Here is a 27,931-nt window from a genome sequence, read left to right on the forward strand (position 1 = left end):
CTTGAAGCTTTGGTGTACTGAGACCGATGTCTCCAGACGTTTCCTCGCCTAGATCATCGCTACTTTCATATCCTGGATCTTCTACTTCTGCCATACCGTACAAGTCCAGGACATCAGCGCAAACTTGTAGTCTGTGTACTTTGTTTCTCTTGTGTAAGGCAGTCCAGAACCAGTCTTCATATCGCGCTCGGCAGCTGAAGGACCATGTCAGAAGAGATTGATAATCCATCGTAGCTGTCTCTGCGTAAGTTTGTCGTGATACTATGAGGATGCTAGGCGTTGAGTTTGTTTTCTGAAGAAACCTTTTTGAGACTCGGATAGTGAGGGGAAGGCATAACTTCCATATCTCGTCACGGAGTTCCCTAGGTAGGCGCAAGATTGGGGACTCGATGGTGTTGCGATGTGCACTGTTACTTTCTTAATATGAGAGGTAATATGTCATGCAGTCGATTGACTGACGTCTTGATTTGCCAATCCATTTTTGGTGTCGTATCGAAGATTCCATTATTCAACTTTAACAGGGGGGTTGCCATGTTGCGTGGTGGAGATTGTGTAATGGAAATTGCGGGGTACGCGGAGGAATGGTGGCAGTGGCCTCATCGCGATGCTGTGAGCTCAGCTGTCTAGCTTAGCTAATACACACGCTATTCTTAGTCTGGTATAGTAATTTCTCGTCATAGCAGGCAAGGAAGGTGTAATATACACTCATGGCTTTCACATTTGATAGGTGGTTAGAGGCAGCTGACTTGTTCAAGAATAGAAGTGCTAGGTGACTGGTCGAGGTGTCAGGTCGTCCATCATAGCTGGTAATCAGACCAAGTGATGGGCCAATAACCCATGCGTTTGTTTTTGGTCACAATGCATCGATGTTGTAAAAGCACTGCAGGCAATAGGTACTCAATCTCTAATACCCCTGATATTGAATCACATGAGAGGGGATCTTGTGTCGTTCTTTTGCGAGTTCGGAAAAAAACACTTGTTGGCTTGATCTGGCCACGTGCTGTAATAGAAAACTACCGTTACCATGACCAAATTGGCATTGGCTTTGGCATGATGAATAACGGGAAAAAGCAGCCAAGATATTAGATACAAAACAAGCAATCCACTGGAAAGCCACGTTGTTGCGACTAGGGCATGTGTTGTCTGTACGGAAGTTTTCATGGAGAGGGTGTGTGGCGCAAAGCTGAAGTGCGAAGGCTTTCATTGTATAGCTGAATGCCCGAGGGCTGTGGAATGCCATTCTAGACTGCTCAGCTCACCCCTAATCAGCACAACACCCTAGTCATACGCAGAATTTTCATCATTAGCCTTACTGTACGATAACAGTGTCCGTTGAACTGTACGATCGTATCGTTCCATCTGACATCTTTACTTTTTTCGCTTATGTATACTCATAAGAGCAGGTAGTGCGACCGTGACCCCGCGAGTTATGGGTTTGTGGAGTAGCCCTGAGATGCTATTTCGAGATCATACAACTGATCTTGTTCTTGGATGTGGACAACTACCCCTCGGTAGAACTTGCGCACAGGTCTTCGATTCGTGATCCAAACATCCAAAACCTGACTGTGAATATTGCTGAGTTTGTCCTTAACGCGCACTCTTGCAATGAACGATCTCGATGCCACGATACAGCCTTTGTGGGTTTAGGTGCGTCTGTACGAAGAAAAAGAAACGTTTCTGCACCGAACGGCCGAGGTTCCAACACCACGGAAGAGGCAAGAGCTAACCTAATCATCGCACACTGCATTAGAGTAGCAGCGAGAGTCGCAGCCGAGGCTCTTCGTATTCATGCATCCAGTAGAGCCAAGCTTTCATGGCCTGCTCAGCGGACTTGGCGATCTGCATATTGATATTGGATGGCCGCCTTGCTAGGCCATCGTTGGCGAATGCATGATATGCCGTGTACCAGCAGCTGTTAGTGCTGCAGTTCAGCGTGGGGTCCGAAGGATTGAACTTGAATTGAGAAGAAGTAAAGATATGACAAGCTGGCAACCCAAGTACTGTTGCAACAGCCACTGGCTATGTGAGAATCAGGCAGTGTTAATTTGCTTCACAATATTCGAATACTGTTGGAATAGAAGCATTGTTAGTCTGAATCTCTAAGTCTGCTGGCTTGGTGATGGAACAAAACCGATCTAGTGTAACCTAGCTCGCGTGTTCGTGTGGTCCCCGTGGGGTTATGCAGGGGTAAGAGGACGAAATTTGAAATGTGGCGGCCGCTACCTGCCGAATGCTCGGATGCTGCGCCTAAAACATCCCATCGCCGAGCAGGTGAAGAAGAAACGATACGCTCGCCTCCATTTTATTCTGAAAATCTGGAGACGATGGTCAGTCAGGTGGCATCCGCCATGGACCCTGGTGTCGTTGCTGAAGGTCATTGCTGACTTTGTTGCTGACTCGTTTGCCTCTGATTTGAACGTTATCACACACCACCAAAAGCGTGGTGGCCCACGTGCAAAGCACATACTTCGGTGTCGCCTAGTGCTGCATGTTGATCAGACGAGGAAGAAAGCCGTGTTTTCGGCAAGTGAGACACCCGCACGTTACCAGTGCTAGGGAATACATGAGAGACAGCTGAGGACAGGTCATAGAGAGGCGTGGTGGCTTGAAGGGCCTCGCCTGATAAGCTGAGGGTCTTCATGCCAAGGGCGGCGGGCGCTAAAGTAGCGTCGATCGTTACCAAAATCTAGACCTCGCCATTGCGGCTTCCAACACTCTCTTCGCCAACAGGAACAGCATCCATGAATCTGACAGGACGGCAAGGAACCGTCACGACCACCCCAGACCCAATACTGCTATTCTTGTCCGACAAAATTCCCGATGAAGCCTTTGCCTTGACCGGTCATTACCTAGCCTGCCGAGCATACGCTGCCTGGCCCTGTACAACTCACACAAGCTAGAAACGTATTTGGCTCTAACTTAGTAGAACGGGACCGCCAAACTCTTGCTGACAGGTAGTCCCTGGGGGCGCTGTCCGCTCGTATCGTATTGCAAGCGAATTCCAGCGCCTCCGAAATGCGAAACCTTGTCGACCTTCTACGGTACGCCTCAACTTTGCCCCTTTTGTCGATCTCGCCATGCTTGACCGGACCTAGTGTCTCAGAGTGGTCTAATCCATCATCTCTATTGGATTAGCATGCGTTCTCTTCTACAAGACCTCTATGATTCAGAAGTCATTTTTCGAACTAAGGGCTCAAGAGAGGCATGGCTCTTGTTGTGGATCAAGATTGGAGATACTCAACTTGCATATATCTTACACATGATAGCTCTAAGATTGGCATCGAATATCAAGTTGATCTGTGGCGACCAGGCGGTCTATTGTTGTTCACCAACATGGCTTAGTTGTTCTTGCCCACACCAAAATTTCACCACTCTTCAGCCGTTTGGCGCTTGCTCATAGCTAAGCCTGACAAGCCCTGGCTAGGCACGGCTTCCATCTTCTTGGCAACATCGTGAGCGGCTTGGAGGGCGCTGTGAAAATGGCGAGACTACGGATCTAAGCGATGGTAGTGGAGACACCAGGTGATAAGTGATTCTGGGCTTGGACTTCGGACGCCGACCTGGAGCACATGTGGCTGTTCGCTTGACGCTAAAGAGCATGGTGAAGTGTTTCGGATGGCTCGAGAACTCCAAAAATGGCATATTCGAGACCTTAAGGCACCCATCTCCGGTGATGAGTGGAAGTATATAAGACATACAATGTGCTCATGTCAAGTGCAGTATCAGCTCAGACTTTCTCATACTTGCTCACCTTCTAGTCTTAATACTCTTGATCATGAAGAACTATCTTTCTGTCGGAGTCGCTGCCATCTTGGCATCACAAGCACTTGCCGGCGATGATGCATGGCTGAGTCCTGTGTACAAGCAAATCTTTCAAAACCGGCTCCCAATCCCTCAAAACAAGGAGAAATCATTCACATACACGAATGCGACTACTGGTAACGAGATTGACTTCTACGAGATCGATGTCAAACCCTATACTCAGCAAATATACCCTGGACTGAAGCCAGCAAGACTTGTTGGGTATGATGGAACGTCACCAGGACCTACCTTTAGGATGACAAGAGGCAGGGAGGCCGTCGTAAGATTCAAGAACCACGGCGATAAAGACCTCTCAGTGCATCTCCATGGGTCATTCAGTCGAGCACCCTTCGATGGCTGGGCTGAGGACACTACTAAGTATGGTCAATACAAGGATTACTGTAAGCAACAATCAATCCCAACAAATATCATAGAAAGCTAATTTGCTTGGTAGACTACCCCAACAAACAAGCTGGCCGCACACTGTGGTACCATGACCATGCTATCTACCACACAGCAGAGAATGCCTACTTCGGACAGGCCGGCTTCTATATTCTCAGAGACCCTGCGGAGGATGCCTTGGATCTTCCCTCTGGCTCATATGATGTACCTCTTGCATTGGCTTCAAAGCAGTACAACGCAGATGGTACCCTTTTTGACCCTAAAGACGAGACTGTCTCGCTCTGGGGAGATGTTATTCATGTCAACGGCATGCCGTGGCCTTACATGGACGTGGAGCCTCGCAAGTACCGCTTGCGAATCCTGGATACCTCTATCAGCCGCGCATTCAAGCTCACACTCGAAGATGACGCAAGCAAGAAGCTTACCTTCAACGTCATTGGCGCCGACACAGGGCTCATGACGAAGCCTGTGCCAAGTGACAACCTCGAGATCTCCATGGCTGAACGTTGGGAGATCGTTGTAGACTTCAGTGCCTATGCTGGAAAGAACGTAACGATGAAGAATGCCCGTGACGTTCAGGCCGACGAAGACTACAACAGTACCAACAAGGTCATGCGATTTGTCGTCGGCAAGACCGTCTCCAGCCAAGCAGGAAACAAAGCCCTCCCAACGTCTCTGCGCACTGTACCCTTCCCACCAAAGAAGACTGGCATTGACAAGAGTTTTAAATTCGAGAGGAAGAACGGCCAATGGACAGTCAACGGTGTCACTTTTGCCGATGTCAACAACCGGATCCTCGCTAAGCCCCAGCGTGGCGCAGTCGAAGTCTGGGAGCTTGAGAACTCTTCCGGTGGCTGGAGTCACCCCGTCCACATCCACCTCGTCGATTTCCAGATCCTTACCCGTACTGGCGGCAAGCGAGGTGTTCTTCCCTACGAGAAGGAAGCGCTAAAGGATGTTGTCCTGCTTGGCGAGAACGAGAAAGTCACAGTTATCGCGCGCTACGCTCCTTACGACGGCGTCTACATGTTCCACTGCCACAACCTGATCCACGAAGACCACGACATGATGGCCGCTTTCAACGTCACCAGCCTCTCTGACTGGGGTTACCCAGAGACCACCAAGTTTCTTGACCCTATGGAACAGAAGTACCGCTCCAAAGACATCAACGACAACGACAACAAGAAGGAGACTATCCTTGCCAAGCTAGCCGAATTTGAGGCAATGGAAGCCTACGTTGATCCCGAGAAGATGGAGGCGTCTCTCGCGCAGTACTGGAATGACAAGGGCGGAAAAGGAACCAGCGGCAGTAGCGCACAGGCTGTTACTCGCCGGACTTCCAAGGCAACGAATTCTATTAGAAGGAAGAAGTACACATGAGCGAAGGAAGAAGCTTACACTGTAAATACTTTGATGTTCCTATTTCCTGAGTAAAATATTGGTTTTGGCGTTACTGGGATTCTGGCTGGTAGATATTACAACGACACGAAAACTCTTCTAATTTAATTTTCCAAATTCATTATGCACCTTGATTTCTCTAAGTTTACCTGTCACATTGATTCTTAGTTCGCGTTGCAAGGGGGTTGGGCAGGATCAGCACGTGACCTGCCCGATGTTCTCATAATCCTGTTTTTTTTGTATGCCTGGCTTTTGACCTTCGTTAACGAACACACCAAAGCGCAAAGCAGAAATACCCAGCATTTCATCATCCGCTCACAAGAAGGAAGAGAGTAAGCAGTTCTTGCGGACTATAAGCAACTGGACCGATCCAACCTGGGGCTTCTACGTCTATGGCACCTACACGCGTCCATGAGGGGCGGGAGACGTAGGTGAATGCGGTACATCGATTTAGTGAGAAGAAGCAAAAGATTACAAGTCTAACTACTGATGGCTTGAATTGGTAGTCGACGACGCCCATTTCCAAGAAGTGGTCCGCAAGGTCTACGCCCACGCAGCCGACAACTTGCGCTACTCCTACCCAGAGCCATATAATCAGCATATGATAGACGCTTCAAGTCTCGAGCCCATTTGCTACATGCTCAAAGCGTCCCTCGACGTTTGTAAGCATTTCTGTCTAAACTATGTTCCAAGATGCTGCCCCGAGAAGACCCATGAGTCTGGACCTCAGGATGACATTATCGATAAAGAGAGATGCGGACCAAGGTGGCGCTGGTGCATCGTTATTGATGATGAGGCGCTCGAGAGTCTTGAGAAGGCGCCCGAGCCCATTGGGGATACATCCACCGAAAGGCGCTCGCCCTTCCCGTCTAGTATACAATGCCTACAACGCATTTGTCAAACTGCTATCTGCGGATTATACGACATTAGAGAAACCTGTACTGCTTAGTGCAAAGAGTCGCCAAGGTACAGGAGAGGACCAATGGAACGGTTGGTTCAAATTTTCGCCTTCTTTGCTTAGGCGCGTCTTTCACGAAACGAATCAAGGGAATATCGATGTTTTCTTCCGCAGTGAGGATAAACCTGTTGAGTTTTGATCTAATTCATGTGGGGTTCTTTGTATGCGCGATTTCGACGCAGCAGTTGTAGCTATAATACATGGAGGGGCAAGAGATCCTGGCACCGGTGATTAGATTCATCCTTGGGGCTTGTTCTTTAACAATACGCATTTGCCGGTGCGAAGACAAGTGAGCCAACCTTTCCTCAAGCTTGGTAGTCATCAATAAATCTCCCCGAAAAGACATATACTTCTGGCTATGAATCCAAAGGCGTGAATTGATCGAGACTACCGGATATGCAGCCTGATCAGTCACTAGATTTCTGCCTGCTAGAGTCTTGGAGGCCTGGAGGCCTGGAATCTTGAAATCCTACACTACGTCAAGATCCATCCGCTGCCTCGCCTCACCAGCAGTATCGACTGCAACAATGAGCACCCATGGGCCTAACTCTGTGCGCTCGCGTACCTAGATACATCTACCAGCCTGACTAACTGTAACGGTTTGGGCTCTGCCAAGACCTATTCTGGTACAAGTTTGGTACTGCTCTCGCTACCACACTTCGTACATCCCACATTCATATATATAGCTGCCCTCCTTCCTAGCTACTCAGACAATGCAATCCCCCTCTTCCTCGATCCTACCGTTACACTAACTAAGCCTGGAACTCGTGACCATTCCGTGTCTCCACTCACCTAGATCCTTCGGTCCGGGTTTTCCCATGACCATTTTCTCCACACCCTGATCAGACAATACTCTCGCAAAGTGTTGCGTTTCTTGGCCACAAGAGCCGCCTACGCTAGAGGCAAAAATTCAGGCACTACTGATGAGCTGGTAGGAAGGCGTATACAACTGATGCACTAAATCTTTGGAGGATCTCGCGAGGTGAGACGAAGAAAATCTCTGTATGCAAGAAATACATTTTTGTCATCACTTGTTTAATTGGGTACGTCTGGTTAGCATGCGTTCACACAGCAGTCGTGGTCAATATCCGCGGAACGCATGTGCATTGCAGTGGCGTATCGTGAGTTATTATGTGCCGGCAAATGGTCAGATTTATTATGGCGGACTTTGTAGAATGGAACCCACTTTGATTGTAAGGGTATGTGGGCGAAGACGTATACGTGCGTCGGGTGCTACCTGAGCGGTGAATGCAATGATCAGTTATTTGTAGTAATGTTTATGTATCACGGCGCCACGCGGAATTCGAATTGAAACTGATGGAGTGTTGTGATCGGTGATGAGCCGTTTGTACGGATGAACTTCGAGATAGTGGAGTAGAGACACAGCAACGAGGGACTAAAAATGGCTTGTGCACATACAGAAATTGGGTCATCATGAGGCACGCTTGAAAACACTACTGGTAACCGGCGTTGGTAATACGTGCTCTGTATTCTAGATACTGTGAACAAGCATGTGAAAGAATTTGCGACAACGAAATTAACAAAAAGACTTCCCATCAGCTAAAGGCTATATAAGCATTGTACTGGTGATCAATATTTAGCCAGAGAACCGCTGCAGACCCTGTGCTGCTGCATGTCCTTCCCTTTTGTATGTTTACAAAGGCTTTCTTGCGTTCGCTGTTCCGTCTGCTTTGAGGATTCAGTACGTCTATTTGTCGAGAACATGAGGTTTATACCTTATTGCAAAGGAACGTTCGGTCTCAGACCTCTTCTACCTTTTGTTCTTCTTCTTCTTCTTCTTTTTCGCTTTGCCCTTTGGCTCTTGCTTCTCACGCGCTTTCGCTTGATTCTCTACTTCTCCATTATTCTCATATGCCTGATTATCATCCTCTTAATTTTCATCCATCTTCTTCTTGTTACCATTCCTGTCGTCTTCGGCAGCCCGTTTTTCATTCTCAATCTGAAATCCCCACTTTGCGTTTCGATGTCTCTCAATAGCATGGAACATCCTGCTTTCTTCTTTCTCTCCGTCTTTCCACTCCCAATTCTTGTAAAGCCTGATGGCAGCATACAGCCCAGCATCTGCGTCCGACGTTGGGAATAATCTCATATCAGGCCCTCGACCGTCGAAAAAGCTTTCGGGGCTCGCGAACGTGCCGCCATTTCGCTTCTCTTCCACAAAGTTGACGAGTCTGGCGATACATGCATCACCAACCCAGATTCTCTTCTTTCCAGGCTCATATGTCTCGGGGCGTAGGTAATGATCTTGCATGATCTTGTAAATCCTAAGAAATTGAGCCAACCGCGGGCGGGGTGCATCTGGCTGTGATTTCTCCTCCTCTTGCTTAGCTTGTTCCAAGAGTAAAAGAAACATGAGGGGATACTTTTCACAATCTTTAACAGCAACAGGCCGACAAAACTCTATCAGTTCTTTATTGCACTTTACTTCTTCTAATATCGCTGCCAGGATCTCGCTGCAATTATGCAGTAGGCGAAGGAAGTCAAACTACCTCCTCACCTTAAGCATATCTATATAGCGCTGTAGGTATTCAACTGTTTTGATAGGCTGCAGTTCATCTTTGGGCAGCAATGAAAACGACCCAGCAAGAACAGTCCGCTTCGACTCACTCCAATCGAGAGGTGGATTTAAAAGTTCTAGACGCTTAGCGGCCTGTTTCGGATCGCACATGCTTGTCAAGAGCTCCTTCACCTGGGCATCTTGTTCTGCTGTCGTTTCCACTGGTTCGTCAAGACCGAAATGGTCGATGAAACAAGTGCCCTTAATTCTACGAGACATATTGGAGTATTTTTTGTCCTCTTTTGTAATATCAAGAATGCCAAGTGCCATTGACAGTCGCTTGCTGGCTTCTTTGAAATTTCGGGGAGGTCGTCCGTGAAAAATGATTTCGGGATCCTGCTGGCCGATGAAGTCTATGAACCCCCATAAAGTCAGTAAGGTGCGTCCCTAAGTGCAGAGACACACTGTGTCCCGAGACAGGTTCACACTACGGACGTCCGGAAATGCTCCTTCTTAATCCTGTCGAGATGTAAATGACACCTAATCATTCTCCAGCTACTACTCCTTAAGTCGACTTACCTCCGATACAGATTACTATGGTATTAGCTAGGCTATTAATCATTACGTTAACGTCGTCAATCGGCTCTTTAACGACACCCCCCTGTCCATTAACAATTATGCGGAGCAATTAACTACTCGGAGGGTTGTAAAGAGAGCACGAAGAAGGAAGATTAATTCCTTTAGCTCGTGATCTTATTTCAGCGTAGGAGTGAGCATGCCGGGAGGTCCGTTGTGTGAAGCAGGCGATCTGTGAAAACGAGCCCGAGCTGGCGCGACGCGCTAGTGTCTCTCAGCATGCATGGGCCTGCATTAGCGCGCTTATCCCCCACTGTATTCTATTGTAATGAATTCAGCGCTATGCCCACCCTGTAGCAACTCGAAATAGATGTGGCGCGCGCTGCTGAATTAACATTACTAGAAGCATCTAGAAACACGTGCATAGTCCTATTCTCCTACGCGCCATGCCCCTTTCTAGGCCAACTTAAAATGCTCACTGCGTACTGTCCCTAACTGCTACCGTCGTCTCAAGACCGTCGGTAGGATACATGAACAAAGTTATTCAGGCATTGACGCAAGATCATTCTCCTGGTGTTGATGCGCACCTGCCTCGAGCAGCATCTTAACCACCTGCTCGTGGCCTCCTTCTGAAGCTGCCTGCAGTGCGTTGCCGTACCCTCCACCCTGCGCGTTAACGTCGGCGCCCGCGTCGAGCAGCCTCTTGACTACCTGCTCGTGGCCTTCAACTGAAGCTGCGTATAGTGCATTGCTGTACTCTTCGCCCTGCGCGTTGACGTCGGCGCCCTTGTCGATTAGTGTCTTGACTACCTGCTCGTGGCCTTCCCATGAAGCTGCCTGCAGTGCATTGCCGTCCTCTCCGCCCTGGGCGTTAACGTCGGCGCCCTTGTCGAGCAGCATCTTGACTACCTGCTCGTGGCCTCTAGCTGAAGCTATGTATAGTGCGTTGCCGTACCGTCCACCCTGCGCGTTGACCTCGGCGCCCTTGTCGAGCAGCATCTTGACCACCTGCTCGTAGCCTCCTCGTGAAGCTGCCTGGAGTGCATTGTCGTAGACTTCACCCTGCGCGTTAACGTCGGCGCCCGCGTCGAGCAGCCTCTTGACTACCTGCTCGTGGCCTCTAGCTGAAGCTGCGTATAGCGCATTGCTGTACTCTTCACCCTGCGCGTTAACGTCGGCGCCCGCGTCGAGCAGCCTCTTGACTACCTGCTCGTGGCCTCTAACTGAAGCTGCCTGCAGTGCGTTGTTGTAGTCTCCACCCTGGGCGTTGACGTCGGCGCCGTTGTCGAGCAGCGTCTTGACTACCTGCTCGTAGCCTCCATATGAAGCTGCCTGCAGTGCGTTGCCGAAGCGTCCACCCTGCGCGTTGACGTCTGCACCCTTGTCGAGCAGCGTCTTGACTACCTGCTCGTGGCCTCTAACTGAAGCTGCCTGCAGTGCGTTGTTGTAGTCTCCACCCTGGGCGTTGACGTCGGCGCCGTTGTCGAGCAGCGCCTTGACTACCTGCTCGTAGCCTCCATATGAAGCTGCCTGCAGTGCGTTGCCGAAGCGTCCACCCTGCGCGTTGACGTCGGCGCCCTTGTCGAGCAGCAGTCTTGTAATTGTACTAAACCCCAACATTGTTGCGTAGTAAAGCGGCATAGGCACGCGATCGAGACTTCTCTCTAAATTCGGCCCTTCCCAAGTACGGTCTGGATCATGCAACCGGATCCAGTTGAGATATGCAGGCTCCTCTCTGGCCATTAAAGCCATCGTTAGCTGACTGGTTTGTTCTATCTTGTCTCCTGTTTTTCGAAGATGGCTGCTCCAGAACTCTGCTGTGTACTTTGCAAGTGCGAACGCCTTAAGAGTCTCTCTTGATAATGGTTGCTGAAGCTGGATAAGGTACTCTAAAGAGCTTCTCGTTAATGCAATCTGGCATTCGGCCTCTTGCATGCTGTACTGCTTTGCTGACCCCTGCCTGATTCTATCCGACACAAGATACTCCTGCACTGAGTAGTGCGCTAGCGCGATAATCTGTTGGGCAGGCCTTAATCTTCCGTCCGCTTCGTTCTTCGTGATAGTGACTAGACTAGAGCAGATGTCCAGCACTTCTAGCGGGTCTTCTAGCACCTCATCACGGTCGAACGCGGGGTCGCGCGCCACGTCAATAGCGACGACTTCAGCGATCTCTTCGACAGACAGCGGCCGCGCAGAGAACGTCAACCACTGCAGGATGCGCATCGCATACTTAGAATATTCCTCGCTTATCGTGGAGAGGATGCGGTCGTATGTCTGGTCTAGCGTCCGCGGCAGACTAGCAAGAGATTTGCGCAGCATCGCTCGATTGCAGCACTTTCCTAGTGTGTCCAACTGACACACAGCCCATCGGAACCTACGGTACCGTCAGCTGTAACTCTGCGGAGAACTAGGTAAAGGCACGTACATCCCGCGAGCTCCGCTCATTAGTGCAGCTTCAATCTCCTGCCTAATAGCGGCGTCCTTGTTCCATTTCGCTAAGCCCTTGTCGTCACGCAGCCTTTGTTGAACGTATCGTTGTATGTCCTTGTCCACTACGTCCCTCTGAAGACAGATAGTGTCCTCTTCCCCAACGTAACTCTCTAAAGACCTCTCAATATCTCGCTCTTTCCGGCTAGTCATAAGCAGGTGTAGGCCGTTAAGCTGCCACCTAGCCACTGTCTCAAGCATGTCCATTAGCTCTGAGCGCTGTGTACATTCATCAAGGGCGTCAAGAATAACGTAGACCTGTGTGAACTCTTGCATCGCTTGCCGTGTCACTTCTAGAAGCGTATGCAGTGACGGCTGTCGTTTTCCGTTCTCGCAAGATGAGATCAACGCATCAACGCCCTTGGGTATCACGACCGAACTCTGGAGGAGCTGGTATAGCAGCGAGCGCAGCATAAGCTTTGGATCCTGTTTCTGTGTATCGTTGAAGTCGAAGTAGAAGTACGCCGTCACCATGCTAGTGTCATCATAGCAGTGCTGCAGCAGATGCTCGATGATGGTAGAGCTTAGGATCGTCTTTCCACATCCTGGGATCCCATACAGCCACAGTCGCGACGCTGCACTCTCTTTCCATCTCGTGAACTGCTCACCCTCTAGCAACCAGACTCCGGTCTTAGCCTGCCGCTGCTTATGCGCTTTGTGGTAGTTGGTAGACGGATTAGGCGCCGAAAGCCAGCTGCGTATCTTGTTAAGCTTCTCTTCTTGGTCTTGACTGCGGCCCTTATGTTTCAGAATAGCCGCGCTTCTCAGCCGCTCAAGTGCGTTCTCTTTGCCTTCGCCATAGATCAGCGGTAGGTGGACGCCGAATATGCCGAAAAGACAATACGCTCTATCTTCTTCCTCTGTTGTCTGTCGATTCGCTGCCCAAGAGAAACGCTTAGCAACGTCGAACTCGGATAAGTCGCTCCCTGACAGAGCTTCGATAGGTATGCCTGTAACCTCGTGTATAGGGTGCTGAAGCGACCCCTTGTCCCCTAGCCGCTCTCCCTCTTTAGAGAAGAACTCAACAGAGTAAGGAGCAAGAAGCTCCTGAAGCGTCCAGCCCCGCTTAAACCACCTGCTCTGCTTGAACGCCGACTTACTACCACTTTTTGAGGTGTCGTTCGCGACGTCTGAAAGGAAGACATAACACCTTTTAGCATTCTGGTACCATCGGAACATAGAGTTAATGGCTTTTGACAGTTCCGTGTTGTTTGCCTTGTTGATGCAGCAGGTGTCGACCCAGAAGTAGACTAGACCATCCCGTTTAGCCTGTTGCGCGCAGAAGCGAATCTTCCGATATCCTTCCTTGCGTTGTGTGTCGACGTCTACTGCATTGTCTAGATCTTTCAGATCATCGAAGACCACCTCCTGCTCCCCCCAGGTGTGCGAGAGGATCGCATAGGGAGGAATCTCCTCGCTATGTATAATGTCCTTCGTCCATCGAAGCGTCCCGTTGCTTGCGGTGTACAGCAGTCGCATCGGGTCTTGTATATATTTGTCTGCACGAGCGGTAGAAGGAAGTCTTGGAGCCTCGAAGCAGGCTGACAGAATCGACGGCGCACGGCGGCTCGCTCACGTAGGGCGTGGAGATCGTAGCTATCAGGTTTGTTTCGAGTGCTGAGTGACGGTTTGCTAAGGTAGAGGTGAGGAAGGCTGCCCTCCTCGTTGTTGGGGCAGGCTGCATCTCCAACACCCAGGGCAGGAGGCTGGCCAGGCAGGGCTGAAAACACATGATCGCGCGACAGCCACCGTGCTGCGAACCGAGAAGTAGGTATTGCCTAAGGACGCGATCTGATAGCTCAGAAAACGCAAGTTACGGACAGTCGTTTACTATAAGAGGATGTCAAGATGTCTAAGCAGCGCGTGCTAGTTCGTGCAAGGACACACTGGCCAACTATCGTGGGGCTCGGAACGCAACGCAGCGACGATAGCGTCAAGAACGACCCGGAACATCTTAAGCGACGCATTTGTCTAACACTAGCAAGCGGTTCTAACGCGGACAACGAAATGCTGTCGATGCGTATTATGCTGAAAGCTATGTTCACGCAGCCTTCGCCTACCTAATCGTGACCTAAGATTTAAACAGGAGACAGAGCACCCTCGTGCACAACCACGGTCGGGAGCGCTTCTAGAATGCCATCAACATGCGCCACGCCTATTTTGAGAGGTATACAGGACGGGCATAGCGCCGTATTCTTTACGATAGAATACAGCGAGTAGTGAGTGCGCTAATGCCGGATGATGCATGCCAAGCTACGTTAGCGTATCCCGCCAGCTCGGGCTCGTTTTGAGAAATCTCCTGCTTCGCACAACGGGGCTTCTGGCATGCACGCTCTCGCGTCGGAGCGATCTCTCAAGCATAGGAAATTGATTATTCTAAGTCGCGCTCTCTTCATAACCCTCCGAGCACTCAATCGCCTCTTAGAATCGCTAATAAACAGGGGGGTATCGTTAAAAAGCCAATTGACGGCGTTGACGAAACAATTAATAGTACGGCTAACGTAGCAGCAATCTATGTCGGACGCTAATATTTGTAAGGAGTAACAGATATACAATTATAGTAAACTAATAGTAACTTTACCAGGCTCCAAATGGGAGGCGCCGAAGCTCCGAACCGTCAACTTGTCTCGGGACGTGGTGTGTCTCTTTACTTAGGGACGCACCTTACTGGTTGTGAAGACTCGCTTGAGGACGGCATGTACGATGATTAGAGACTTCCGTGAATCCCGCTAGGTTCTATCTCGACATTCTGTTACGGTTACTCGACCTTTACTGCAACGTGTAGGAGTACAGTTTTGACTTACTACGTGGATGTAAGTAGAAATGTTAAACGATTCCGGTCACGCCATGACTTACCATTCCATATCAGGCCAATAAGGAAATTTAGGGAACAGGTTCTTGCATATGTTGTAGAGATGAGTAACAACCAGGATGATTCCTGTTGTACACTCTATTGTCAACGGTCCTTTTCGTAATATCTTAGTCAAGTTGCACTTGATCAGTCCACATAGAATAGGATTGTGTTTCCAAAACCAGTGCCTCTTTTGCACCGAACGGCCCATTGCAGCTTCCAGAGTATCTTGATCTTTGACGCGTGTGAGATGATACATTTCCTATCAGACTTTCTGTGGAAAGATTCTTTCCACAGAAAGTCTGATAGGAAATCCAATGGCTGGGAGATGTCTTTCAAACAAAAGGTTTTATAAGCCCCTGATAGGGGTTGAACGCTTTCCAGAAGCTGTTTTTTCTGGAGTGAAAGTCGAGTGATATCTTTTTTTGCCTCATAGAATCAGACTCCGCAACAATCAATCGGATCGGCATGATTGATTCCTATCTAGGTTAAAGGCTGCCTAATGAAGTAATTCTTTAACCTATATAGGAATCAATCATGTCAATCGATTGATTGTTGCGGAGTCTGCATAGAATGCATCGCTGATAGAGTCACCAAGAGCGTATTGAAGATCGAGATGTAGCTGCATGCCAAACGTGATCCATATAGCGACCTCATGGGTATCTCGAAGATGACGCATACCGCGAGTAAGTTCGTCGAACGATGAACCACCACAGAAATCAATTTCTGCTACGGATAGAAATTGAGCCCATTGCAAAGCTTCGAGTACTTCTTCCTGGGCCGCTTGGAGTGTGGAGAGATCCTCGTATAACATCAAGAGCCCTGCGTGGTCGTTGGCGCTGAGAGACTGCTTAAGTGCATAGGAAAAGAGCTTCAGTGCGTTGTAAACATTATAGAAGCATAGTCGCGCATGCTCTTGACCTTGTTCGCTGAGCGTTCCAGTATGGAAGACAAGTGAAGAAGGTAATACCAGCATGTTCAAGTTATGTCCATGTTTTTGTAGTAACGGTTCGACAGCGGCGTCCCTATAGAGAAGCAAAGCAGATAAGCACCAAGTCGGATATGTCTTTGCTGGATACTTGGCTGGTCGAACAAGGGAAGTTTCCAACTCGGTTTCCTTTCGCTGGACTATACAGATAGCTGTGTTGGTCAAAAAGGCCTTTGTGATTATGTCCGTTTGATCTTGGAGCTATATGAAAATAAGATGACGTCTGAGAAGCTCGAGTTCCTTTGGGAAAGTCTTGATCTCAAGCCAAAATTCATCTTCAATGTTTGACTCATAGGTACTGATCTTGACTTTGGGAACAGATGGCATTTTCCCTAGGTCTACTGCAGTATCCTGGTCATTATCGCAAGTATCATGTACTTTCAACATGTCGAATAGATTGTCAATAGTTGTTCTCCTCGAAGGCTTTGCGGGGTTTTTCAGTTGCTCGGGTGTCATAATCCTTTGAATACACGGTCTCAGGACGTTTAGAGCATCCTGGAGGTAGTCTGCGAAAGCATCATGTTGATCGTCCTTTACAGGGTCATGTCTTGTAGTCCGATACTAGGATGTCACCTCACGTCGGTATCTGATGGCCCGGGCCAGGATAGTGCACAATTCCATTGGTGGTTTGATGATAGTAGCATTATCGGCTACACATTGTGCCATAGAAGCGAACTCGCTGTAGTGTATTGTATAACCTTTCAGATTTCCGGCCTTGACACGACGTCGATAACCACATTTTTTGACTCCTGCAGTAGATATCCGGCAATATACTTTGTATCCTTCTTGTACTCGGCCCAGTCGTATTGGATTACGTACGGCAACATGCTGATAGTCGGCCCGGATGAGCCGAAGATGAGGAATGGCTGCAGTAAACCCGGTTCAGCTGTGACCGGCTGGTATTATCTGTGGTTGATGCAGTCGGAGTATGCCCTCTTGAGAGGCAAAGGGCGGAGACAAGAAGCTTACGTCTGCAGACAGGTGAATTCAGATGATGGCAATAGAATGCAGTGGAGAAAGTGAGGGTCTCAGGAGATGGTAGTTGCAGGTACGTGCCTCGGCAATGGCGTGGGGTGACATGCCAAGCTACTTGGCCATATTTGGCTAGACTGCCATGCGGACACTCCAGACCGACCCTCTCACTCTGTTGGTGAATCCCGGCGTGTTCAAACAACCTTGGAACCACCCACGATGACGAACCTGGACATGTTGCTGCTGAAAGGCGCCTCTGCGAGCGATCCAGAGGAGGGCCTGCAAGAATTGCGCTATACGATTTTGACTAAGGGCATACCCGCTAATAGTGAAGGCATGGTACGTTCACTACATGTTCATTCGTATACATTGCAATTTGATGTGGCGACAAGCTGTGAAAAGAACTAGCTCTGACGGCGCTCTTCTGTAGTCGGAATTGCGCATATACATATGGCTCATCCTCCTCAACGCGCCCCCTCTTCGCACCGACGTCTATCTCGATCTCGTCCGCCAAGGCGCATCTCCAGCGCACGCCAAAATCCAGAACGACACCTTCCGTACATTTCAGGGTGATCCTCTGTTCCGACGACGCGTGACCCAAAATAGCATTACACGTGTTTTGAACGCTGTCGCGTGGAGACTCAATGATGCACACGAGGCTCGCGTCAATGGCTGGCAGTCACCACCAACACTATCAGAGTTTGGCGGCAGTCCTGATACATCGATGATGGGCCGTCATTCAGTGACAGGCGGAACCCGCACAGAAGCATCCACCACGAATGATGCCGAGCAGATTGGCTATGTGCAGGGTATGAATGTGCTCTGTGGCCCGTTTTTATATGCGGCAAGGAGCGAGGTTGAGGCCTTCACAGGCTTCGAAAAGCTCATCACCCAGGAGTGCCCAGGATATGTCAGAGGCTCCATGGAGGGCGTACACAAGGGGCTGGCTTTGGTGGATAGGGTGCTAGAAGTGGTCGATCCCAAATTGTATGGACATCTTATGGCGCACAACATGGAGGCTAAGATATATGCATTTGCTTCGGTACTCACCATGTGCGCTTGTACGCCACCATTACCGGAAGTTCTTCAGCTCTGGGACTTCCTCTTCGCCTACGGACCTCATCTGAACATTCTATGCATCGTCGCGCAGCTGGTTCTTATTCGAACAGATATCTTGAACAGCCCAAGGTGAGCCATTCTCTACCGTATGTGCAAATAAGTTTTGCTAATATTATGTAGTCCCAACACGATTCTACGCAACCTCCCCGGTCTGAACGCTCAGAAGATTGTCGCTGTAGCTATGAGCTTCGCCGGCAAGATACCCGAAGATATGTACGCTGAGATAATCAACCACGCAAAATGATACGATGAAAAGGAGGAAAGATTATCATGACACTGAGAATGATTTATGATCCTATAAACGTTAGATACCCACGAAGAAACACAGCAAGAATGATTCACAATATACACGATTACGAGTTTTCATTCTCATGTGCCCTCACAGCCACCATGTTCCGTTCACCACTGCTGATTGTCTCGGCGAGTTCAACATGGTCGATCTTGTCCCAATATCGTGCAGACACATGCTATGTCCTTGCTCTTTGGTCTGACTAGATCATATTACGACCCACTAGGATCGTACATCACCTCAATTTCTCTCGAGCGCCCGACATTCATGCTCCTTTAGTTATCATTATCGTACTATTGCTGACAAGTTACATCGTTCTAGATCGGTATCAGCATCCTGAATATCACGTTCACTGGGGTGCTTTTCCACAACATGTAGCTTTTGCTATACCAGAAAACCTGCAATACACTATTATCTAAGTTTACTATGATTACATCACTTCTCCCTTTACATCTCATAACTTCGACCTTTACATCTCATAACTTCGACCTTTTTAATCATTAATCTAAATTGCATGCATTCAAGACACCGTCGCTCCTACCAAGATGCCGCGAAACTGGGCGAGCGTACGAGGAATCAAATAGCGTATCATCGAAGTGAGCAGGCGCCAGTGTAAGAAGATCAGAGAAATTGAGTTGTCACACTGAAATTCTGTCCAAATCCATCTGGGAACTGCGAGTTTGTATTATAAAAGGAAATGGAGCTCGAAAATCGTTTGATCAGCGCCTTATCTATCATGCGGATAACTTGTGTCTGAAGGTATATGAGATTCACATATCTCTATAATGTTACAGTCCCCAGATGTTAAGCAATGAGGGATTGATCTCAACAACTTTCATCTTTCACATTCTGTGTAGCTTATCAATTCTAGTGTAGGTGTCTGGAGTTAAGCACCCGATGTTATCAGGTGAAATGTCACTGCCATATATATCCACACAAGTCGTTTCAGCAGCAACGTTACGTATTGCTGAACCACTCAGTATCAATGCTGCACAATTCGTTCAACAAGTGGAATTGGAAGTAGTACTAATTCGTCTATGTGCATATCGATTACACATTAATTATATTCTTTGCTCTGTCATGAAAAAAGGTATGGTTGATAGCACATAAGGCAAACCCTCCAGGTTAGTTTTGGTATGAAAATGATGTGCATACGGGGGTATCAGATAGACCCCCCAACCAACCTACAGACCCCCCAAGTCCACACGACTCACCGTCATCAAATACCCATCCCCACTATCCAAAATTCGCCATCTAGCTCCATCCACAGGATGTGCACAGCCAGAACATCTCTATAGCTGCCAACTCATTCACCACTAGGCCCAAGAATTCCCATCCCCCGCACCACCCTCAGCATTCCCAATCATTCGGGTCCCCTACTCTTCTCAGGAGTCACTCCACGACTCATCCTCTACCCTAGCCACCTGCAAGCTGAATCGAGCTTGCATACCGACATCCCTACATGAACCGACCCTTGTCTTTCAAGCACACCATGTCGCCATCTCCCGTCTTATCTCCTTGTTACCTACTAACCCCAACAGGTTGGGCACCATCGTATACCACGTCTACCCGCATGAAAATGACTAGACAGTCACCCCTCCCCATCACGCCGAACGGCGAGATTTCCACCCGAAGAGATGAAGAAATTGCCAGCCCTGTTTATCCATGACGAGCCTATCATGTACCAGAAACGTCATGTGGTATTTCACCGAGATGCTGCTGACATGTTATGGGCTGATTTCTATGGTTGTACTTCGGTGAACTCCGCAGAACTGCGTACATGGGTACAAGGGTTACTGTAGATAGCCGGTACCGGCTCGGTGCGTAGGTATGTGTGTGATTGACGATAGAGTTGTGCCCATAATGTTTTCCCTTAGTCGTCGTCGTTGCGGAAGGTGCGTAATTGAAAGTTCGGCGACGCTAGGGAAGCGTTGTGGAGTATAGTGTGGTGGTGCAGAAATACGAGGTGGTTTAACTACGCACGCTTTTGTCCTTCAAGTTCCTCAAATGAAGACTATCACGTACCGCAATTGATCATTCGACAGCGCGTAGAGTCTTAGTCGATGGAAAGATATAAAACGGGGTGCCTGACTGCGGATATGGTTGCGAAAGTATCTTCCAACGGAGATGAGAAGCCGTCTTTGGGAAAGTTGATAATACAACGGCGGTACTTGAGCGCTGCAGCAGAGTACAGTACCTAGGTAAGCGGGGTAACATCAAATTCGAATTAGTTGTTGCTTCTTCATCTTTGGACGAGCAGCGCTTTCTTATCGCCGGATGGGCTTACCAGTCCCGAGGCTGTTTTTTTCTTAATTAACACTGCAGTGTTGTACCTACCTATAGTACGGGTGTTGAGAGCAATGAGGCTAGCGCAGATTGTCACTAGCCACATTCCAGAACGCCTCGCAGGGCGGTGCAGACAAATACACCGAGCAGCGACGTAGCTTCCTCTACGCCGGTCGTCAGACCTTACTCGAACATGCACAACACCGCCGACACCGTATGAGCTATGGTTCGCAGCATGCACTGCATTGTGCATTCGCGACATAATTGCAAGGTTGCAGATATCGCGAGTAGGACTACGGTTTGCGATAGCCCACGGACGACTCTGGCGGGTAGGTACATCAGAAAAGCGCCGAACTCGGACGATGGAGCTGCGAAGGTCTGGAATAATGACAAGAACCGGAGGGTACATGCAAAACAGCTCATTCTTCGGAACTGAAGCCAGCCGCATAGTAGTAATGAGCGAAAAGATCGGACGGTACATTCGACAAAGTACCCGACTATGGCCAAGCAAGTAAAGACTCGGTCACATATGCGAAGAACGTCCCAGAAACCTTGGAAGTATCAACCCTCAATCTATCACTGTGGGTCACGCGCGCAACAAAGTCACAATGGGACAGATTCTCGGAAGTCGTGGATTCATCCAAAGTTTCTTCTTTTCCCAGGCAGGCCTAGGTCTTTTGTCTGTGCATTTGCGATCTAAAGATCGATCGAAAAAACGGCGTTGAACCTACATATATCAAGCCCAACCCATCGCGCGCACAGCTGTCACATCGCAGCATTAGTATCAACGTTATCAACATAGGGCGAACGATCCCTGCATGAGGTGAGGCTATGCTGGAGTTTATACAACTCCGAAAACTTTCGATATTGCCCGCGGTAGGATCGTCGTCGTCGCGCAACCGCCTCCGCTCTCCGCAATCTTTCGGCTAGCAAAGCTGACTGCCACCTCCTCCATCGATGCCACTTCCCCGTGGACTCTGGGGTCAAGGTACGGACTGTGGAATCTACCAAGTCACAAATGGTCCCTGCGAAACGATGCTCTCTTGCGCATGAAGACTGTGTGCAACCAAGTCTGCAGTCGTCAGTCGATTCCCGTCAGAGCGGGCAAACGACAGCGGCCGAGACGAGACAAGACAAGGCGAGACGAGCGAGCGAAACTGAGACAGTAGAGTTTCCCCGAAAACGAAGGGATTGGCATTTGCGCACAGATGAACCGATTCAACTCCAAGCACTCGTCCACTATGCATACCAAAAACTCATCAAGATTTCATCTAACACGCTACCACATACGCGCCATGCACACAATCGCATAGCATCCAGAACATCGCCATCGGGAAATGCCCTCGATGAACGCCTTGTTAACGACCGTAGCGCCCACCTATATCACACTCACTCTGCAGCTGGTGGAACATGCATCGCAAGCGCGCTCCTACCCAGACACCGGCGTCTCAGCGCGGGGAAACCAAGACAGCGAGGAAGAGGCGTGTACCGCCGACTACATGCGAACTGCAGGAGAAGGAAGTAGGTAAATTATACAGGAGCGGGCGGGGTGATGTATGGGTAGGCAAACTGTGACGGTATTTTCTCGTAAGCCTTGCTTGTCCTCCTTTATTTCCTTGACTTTCGTTTACCCCGCTGGTATATGACGCGGATGTGTATCGGCTCCGCTGCGCTGTTGCTGTCACACGCATGAGGGTGGGGTTATGGGTATGGAGATAGGGCTGGGAAGGGATGATGCTGACACGCGTGTTTGAGATGAGGGCACATCTAGCCACGGTATCCAAGCGGTTAGAGCGTCGACACCTGACTAGTCCGTCTCCATGTGTGGATATTGAGGATGTATTCATTCTGAAGAGAGATGGGTACCTAGAAGCGAGTGGAGGGTTTCTTTTTGATAACGAGGCGCAGCGGCTTCTCGGCACATAGCAAAGACATTGACAGAAAAGGAATACAACCAAGCGTGCACTGTCACAATACCAACACTATCGGACCATAACGTGAAAAACCAAAGCAAAAGCTGACGTACTCAGCCTTGGGATCTTCGGAACATATCACAACAAGCAAAACCCCCTATCATATTTCATCAGCATACATACGTCATCTTCACTTTGCCTCGTCACCTCACCCACACCCTCAAGACTCAACAAACTCACATCTGACATCGGGCCCCCGGCCCATTTCCACCCGCCACGCAACTATACCCACCTACCCATCCGGCGCATTATCGCCCGACCTACCTACCCTAACCCCCCAAGCACGCCGGGGCGGCAACTACTTGTAAACCAGCCAAGCACCCGCATGCCGCAAGCCACCCATCTTGGCTGTTTTCCAGCGTCGCTGTAGACATGCGCTTTAATTTTCCAACTTAGGTATAGGTAGCTTCGGCCTCGCTCGTAAGTACACAATATGCAATACGTGGTAATGTAGATGGATGGCCTACCTACACAACCCCTGTGACGATCGCACCTGCAGACGGAGATCGCGCCGCACGGGCCATGCCTTTCAGCCTGCCAGGGCAGAGAGGTCCAGCCCAGCCGGCGTCTTGCAGGCTAGCCTAGCCTTGCCTAGCCTTTGCCCTGCCAGCCCTTGCATGCTTACATTTGCTTAGTCTAGCTGCCCTTTCCCTTCACTCCTTCCCTTTCCTTCCCTTCCCTTTGCATCACCCAGCACACACCCGCCAGCCAAGTGCCGGCGCCTCGCCTCGCCCCCTGTCGTAAACGTTGGTGCGCCTTGCGGTGGGGTGGGGGCTGTGAGAGACGATTATGTGAGGCAAGACGGTGGGGTCTCGAGACTGTTGAGGTGTTTCAGTAGAGTTGCGTACGCCGTCTGGGCAACGTTTTGCTTGCTTTGAGGCTGCACTGGCTTGCGTGTGTGTTTGTCTTGGGGCGTTTATTTTTGGGAACATAGGGAGGAGGCTCTGGGGGAGGTAGGTAGGGCGGAGGAGGGGGGGGGGGAACGGATGTTTGGTCACGGGGGAGGATGAATGGCGGGATGGGTTATTCCGGGGAGATTTAGATTGCGGAATCTTTCGTGGGGTTGTGGTCGCTGATATGCAATATGCCGGTCGATTTTGACGAGTTTTGGTCACTGCGGTATGTGTGCTGTGCTGGCCAACGGTGCTACTGCGGAGAGTGAAGGATGGGGTGGTGATATGGTTATTGAGATAGCTAAGTATATGTGCGTACTAGTGTGTGTTATGTACATTATTTACAATCAAACTCTAGTAATGAGAAGCGACAGAGTGAGAGATTAAGAGGAAAAGCCAAGAACGACGATAATTTGGTGGGAAGAGCAACAAAGGCGCGCATGCATTGTAAAGTTGTGTTGATGACGAGTTTTCTAAATCGCATTGTCTTTTGGCTGTTGGTGTTGAAAGTAATAAACGTGTGAACTTGATCCTTTCTCCGTCCATGTGTGCGCATGCTTTGCCAAAAGAAAGTGATTTGCAGTTGCTCTCAGTCTCTAACATTTGAATGCCCGAAATGCGCTTATGCCCTGTTTTGTGGTTGAAGGTGTTGGAGGAATGAAATTGTCCGGGGTATATTGTTGCCCTTCCCGATTTTAGACGCCGACGCTATGCAAAAGCAGTTGGATACAAGAAAAAAAAAGACACAGGACAAAAACGACAAGGAAAGAGGGAAAATGTGCAAAGGGGGGGCAGGGGGGTGATTAGGAAAGCTCCGAGCCAAGAGGTCTAACGCTAGAATGATCTAAAAAAGATAAAGCATTGAGACCAGCTGGCAGCTTTTAGACGAAAACACAGAACTGAAGCGAGCGCGGGTAGCTAGGGGTATAAAAGAGCGTGAGGCTTTTAACTTCGCGCCGGGTCGCGTTATACGTGGTAATACAGTGAATGGAAAAATAAAAACAGGAAAGCAAAACGCTGAAACAGTCAAGGAAATGGGTGACGGAGGATGTCTAGTGATCCGCGATATCTTCGTCCATCATCGGGTAGATGATGTCGGCGACAATGATGGCTTGGATGTGCTTGAAGAGAACGAAGCACCACATGCAGATGATCGCGATGGAAAGACCATTGCCGACGAAGAGCACAGTCTCGTCCTTGAGAGAGTTACCGATCGAGATGGTAGCAATGACGAAACCAGTGTTGGGGAAAACCATGGCCCACCATCCAAGATGGAAGTAGACGGCCCATGAGTTGATGACCTGGTAGTAATGTCAGGAACTGTTGTGAAGAAGCAATGTAGTGAGAAACTTACAGCAATGAGAGTAATCATGAAGAACCACATAGCCAGAACCCAAAGGAAGAGAGCGACAACGAGAGCGAGCGTCCTGAGTAGCTTGGCGTCGATGAGACCATCGCCCTGCAAGTCAAAGTCATCGGGAAGCGCGTTGGCCATACCGATCAAAGCCAAGCAGGTGAAAGAAGGCGGGCCGACTGCGATAAACATGGCACCTCGATGCTCGCGGTCGGGGTATCCGACCTGCATGAGACGACCAATGTAATGCGCGTACATGAGGATGGCGACAGTGAAACCCAAACCCTGGCAACCGATACCGGCAACGAGAATCGGCATTCTGGATGACACAGGCTGATCTTTGGCAATGACCGAGGCGATGGTACCAGCAAGCATGATGGGGAAGATGGGCAGGAGCCATGATGGCATGAAGCTGTTGAGCTTGTATGTGTGCGAGCAGAAGAGGAAGGAGTACTGGAAACTGGCAAGAAAGAAGGTGATGAAGGTGTATGCCCAGAACGCCACAGCCATGGTAGTGACTGCCCACGCACGATTGGGGTGATCCATCTCATAGGCTTCTATGACATACTTTTGTGTGCCGGTGATGATGGTAGCAATGGACAGGAAGAATGGACCGAGGAAGAGACCCTCACGCTCGTGAGAGATCGATGCTTTGAAGGAGCCAGAGTACTTGGTGAATCGGAGAATCAAGGTCATGGTGACGGCGGTGAAGAGCATGAGGTTGAAAATGTAGAAAACGGCGCCGACGGTGATGAGACCAGGGAACTTGTGTGGCTGGATAGCAATGAGGGTACTAAGACCACCAGTAGCCATAGTCAAGGTGTAGTTTGCCCAGGTGTAGTGCTTGATACGCTGGCCATATGTGAGGTATGGCTGGTTGGGGTCCTTCCTGCCTGGAATCTTGGTCTTGTGGTCCCATCCCGAGTGGCCATCGTCATGCTTGCCGTGCTTCTCGAGGTCGATGTTCTCCATGGCGGGAGGTGCGTGGTGGTGGTTTGGGTCTGTGAACGGGTTGTCTGGTTCTCTTGGTCGCTCTTTAGCATCGACGGGATAGCCGTTGGCGTTGACGGGTCCAGGGAAGTATCCCTGTTGCGACGGGTACAATGGCGCGGGTGTCTGCACCCATGTGTTTGTGCGAGTTGTCTCGCCGGATACAGTGGCCATATTTTGCGGCGCAACGGACGGTTCTCGGTACATTGGGGCCTGCTGCTGTGGCTGAGGAGGTTGCGGCTGCACCTGCACCTGCTGTTGTGGGTTAGGCATCTGCGAGTAACTGAGCTCCCGGCTGTGCTGCGGAGAGTGTTGCACTGATTGAGGACCAGAAGGCAGACCGTAGGCCTGTGCTGGTGGTTGTGCCATGGACATCCTAGGACCGGGACCGGCGGGCAAGCCATATTGACTCTCTTGCCGAGGTTGGGGAGTGTACTGCCGTTGCTGCTGGGGCGGGTATTGGGCTTGTTGTGGGCTCTGTTGGTACGGGCTCTGTTGTCGAGGTGGTTGGTACATGTTTGGTTGTTGTGCCGATGGAGGGTATTGCAAGCTGTCGGCATTAAGCGTGTAGGTGTCTTTGGTGTCGAACGACAGTCCTTCTGGCTGGAAGCGGGTGTCCATTGTGTAGTGAGTGGATAGGTGACCTGCACCAAGAGGAGTGGTAAACGGAAATGACGGCTGTTAAAGGAAAGAAACTATGACGGCAGAACGCGCAACAGCAATATGTATTAACCAGCACGGGGGCGGTATGATGAGAACCCAAGAGGCGAGCTTGGGACCAGGCCTGTGTCTTAACCAACACCGAACAGGATCAACACGGTTTAGAATTGTTCTCCATTTCGGCGCTGTTTCGAACTACGTACCATCCTAGCACTAATTACTTCTGGCGGCTAGTCACAGAGGCTCAAGCAGGCGTGGTGGGATCGGAGCAAGCTTGGCGCGGGTAGTGTTGCGTACCTGTCCCTGGTATCCACAGCCAGATGTCGAGTAAGCTCTGGGCCGCTATCAACGCACGTGCTTGTGATAAAGACCTGAAGTCGACATCGCTTCAAATTAGTCCAAGAATGGAAACCGCAGCTTGGCAGTGCCCGAAGCGCCAAGACGTTTGAAGTAGCTTCCGTTGCTTGGTATCCACAGAGTGCTTAAAGATGTCCACTGATCTACAGGCGTGGCTATGCTGCTTGCGCACAACACCAAGACGCCATGGAGCGATTAGGGGATCTAGTGTTACGCCAGCGGAGTGGCCATTTTGTAGTGACATTGTGAAGAGCGATATGGCGGCTGCTTTGGACCACCAACCAAATGCATTTTACCAAGGACTTCTCTTACACATGTGCATGGTCCCGAGCAGGATTCATGCTTCAGTCCCCAACGGAGCAGGGCCGAAGACTCATGACATGGTTTCGGGTAGGCGCCGCGGAACAGGGAGAGACCCTATCTTGGGTACAATGTACCCCCTGTGAAGCTGTAGTGGCCGTCTCCAATTTGGAACACCATGGGATGGTGCGGTCCGGGATCCTCCGAGAAGGCCAAGGCGGAGCCTCTATGTTCGGGGGTGGGCAGCGAGAAAATGTGATGCACGTCAAGCTTGAAAGCGACGGTGATTCGTGCTGCAGTAAAGGGGCTTGAAACGGGTGACGAAACGCTTAAAGCGGAGCTCCTTGTATGACTTGGACGCCAAGGTTCCCGCGTAAAACACACCAAGAACGACCCACCTAGGCGTCCGACGAAGCCACAGCCGCATACCAAACGACGTCGTTCAGGAATAAGGTTGAGGACAGTTTTGTGCGCGACTGATTGCGTATGCCCAACTTGGTCGGACCACGATCATCGCGTGCCCAGGTGGGATTTGCAAATACGGGTCTCAACAATGCTGCAAACGGCGCCCAAGCTTCTTTTTTTTTTCTCTTCTCTCGTTTATTTATGGCCCTGGCCCGGCCAAGGCTGCGAGAGCCTCAGAGCCTCAGAGCCTCAGGCAGGAAGTAGCCAGATACCGCAACCATAAGAGCACCGGCCCCCCAGCGCCGGCGCGTTCCAGAAGACCGTGTGCATCGCCGAGGCAATGTGCGACCTGAC

The 27,931-nt window shown here is 49.9% G+C and overlaps 6 protein-coding genes across 6 annotated transcripts; 2 read left to right on the forward strand and 4 right to left on the reverse strand.

Moving 5' to 3' along the window:
- Positions 1 to 3,775: 3,775 nt before the first annotated feature.
- On the forward strand, positions 3,776 to 5,583 carry PtrM4_139070 (SufI, putative multicopper oxidase; the record flags this gene model as incomplete). The annotated part of the gene is made up of 2 exons (XM_001938053.1): positions 3,776 to 4,202; positions 4,256 to 5,583. 2 exons carry the CDS (start codon positions 3,776 to 3,778, stop codon positions 5,581 to 5,583), a joined length of 1,755 nt encoding a protein of 584 aa, XP_001938088.1.
- Positions 5,584 to 8,450: 2,867 nt separating this feature from the next.
- Positions 8,451 to 8,933, reverse strand: PtrM4_139080 (uncharacterized protein; the record flags this gene model as incomplete). The annotated part of the gene is made up of 1 exon (XM_001938052.1): positions 8,451 to 8,933. The coding sequence occupies one exon, from the start codon at positions 8,931 to 8,933 to the stop codon at positions 8,451 to 8,453; it is 483 nt and encodes a 160-aa protein (XP_001938087.1).
- Positions 8,934 to 10,193: 1,260 nt separating this feature from the next.
- On the reverse strand, positions 10,194 to 13,619 carry PtrM4_139090 (uncharacterized protein; the record flags this gene model as incomplete). Its single annotated transcript, XM_066109411.1, has 2 exons — positions 10,194 to 12,027; positions 12,079 to 13,619. 2 exons carry the CDS (start codon positions 13,617 to 13,619, stop codon positions 10,194 to 10,196), a joined length of 3,375 nt encoding a protein of 1,124 aa, XP_065960333.1.
- A 1,907-nt stretch (positions 13,620 to 15,526) lies between these two features.
- On the reverse strand, positions 15,527 to 16,435 carry PtrM4_139100 (uncharacterized protein; the record flags this gene model as incomplete). The annotated part of the gene is made up of 2 exons (XM_066109412.1): positions 15,527 to 16,131; positions 16,201 to 16,435. 2 exons carry the CDS (start codon positions 16,433 to 16,435, stop codon positions 15,527 to 15,529), a joined length of 840 nt encoding a protein of 279 aa, XP_065960334.1.
- Positions 16,436 to 17,170: 735 nt separating this feature from the next.
- On the forward strand, positions 17,171 to 18,314 carry PtrM4_139110 (GTPase-activating protein; the record flags this gene model as incomplete). Its single annotated transcript, XM_001938050.1, has 3 exons — positions 17,171 to 17,290; positions 17,382 to 18,139; positions 18,191 to 18,314. 3 exons carry the CDS (start codon positions 17,171 to 17,173, stop codon positions 18,312 to 18,314), a joined length of 1,002 nt encoding a protein of 333 aa, XP_001938085.1.
- A 6,249-nt stretch (positions 18,315 to 24,563) lies between these two features.
- Positions 24,564 to 26,476, reverse strand: PtrM4_139120 (TehA, Tellurite resistance protein and related permease; the record flags this gene model as incomplete). Its single annotated transcript, XM_001938049.1, has 2 exons — positions 24,564 to 24,812; positions 24,866 to 26,476. 2 exons carry the CDS (start codon positions 26,474 to 26,476, stop codon positions 24,564 to 24,566), a joined length of 1,860 nt encoding a protein of 619 aa, XP_001938084.1.
- Between the last annotated feature and the right edge of the window lie 1,455 nt (positions 26,477 to 27,931).

This window comes from Pyrenophora tritici-repentis, chromosome 8 (genome assembly GCF_003171515.1).
Source record: "Pyrenophora tritici-repentis strain M4 chromosome 8, whole genome shotgun sequence".
Lineage (NCBI taxonomy): Eukaryota > Fungi > Ascomycota > Dothideomycetes > Pleosporales > Pleosporaceae > Pyrenophora > Pyrenophora tritici-repentis.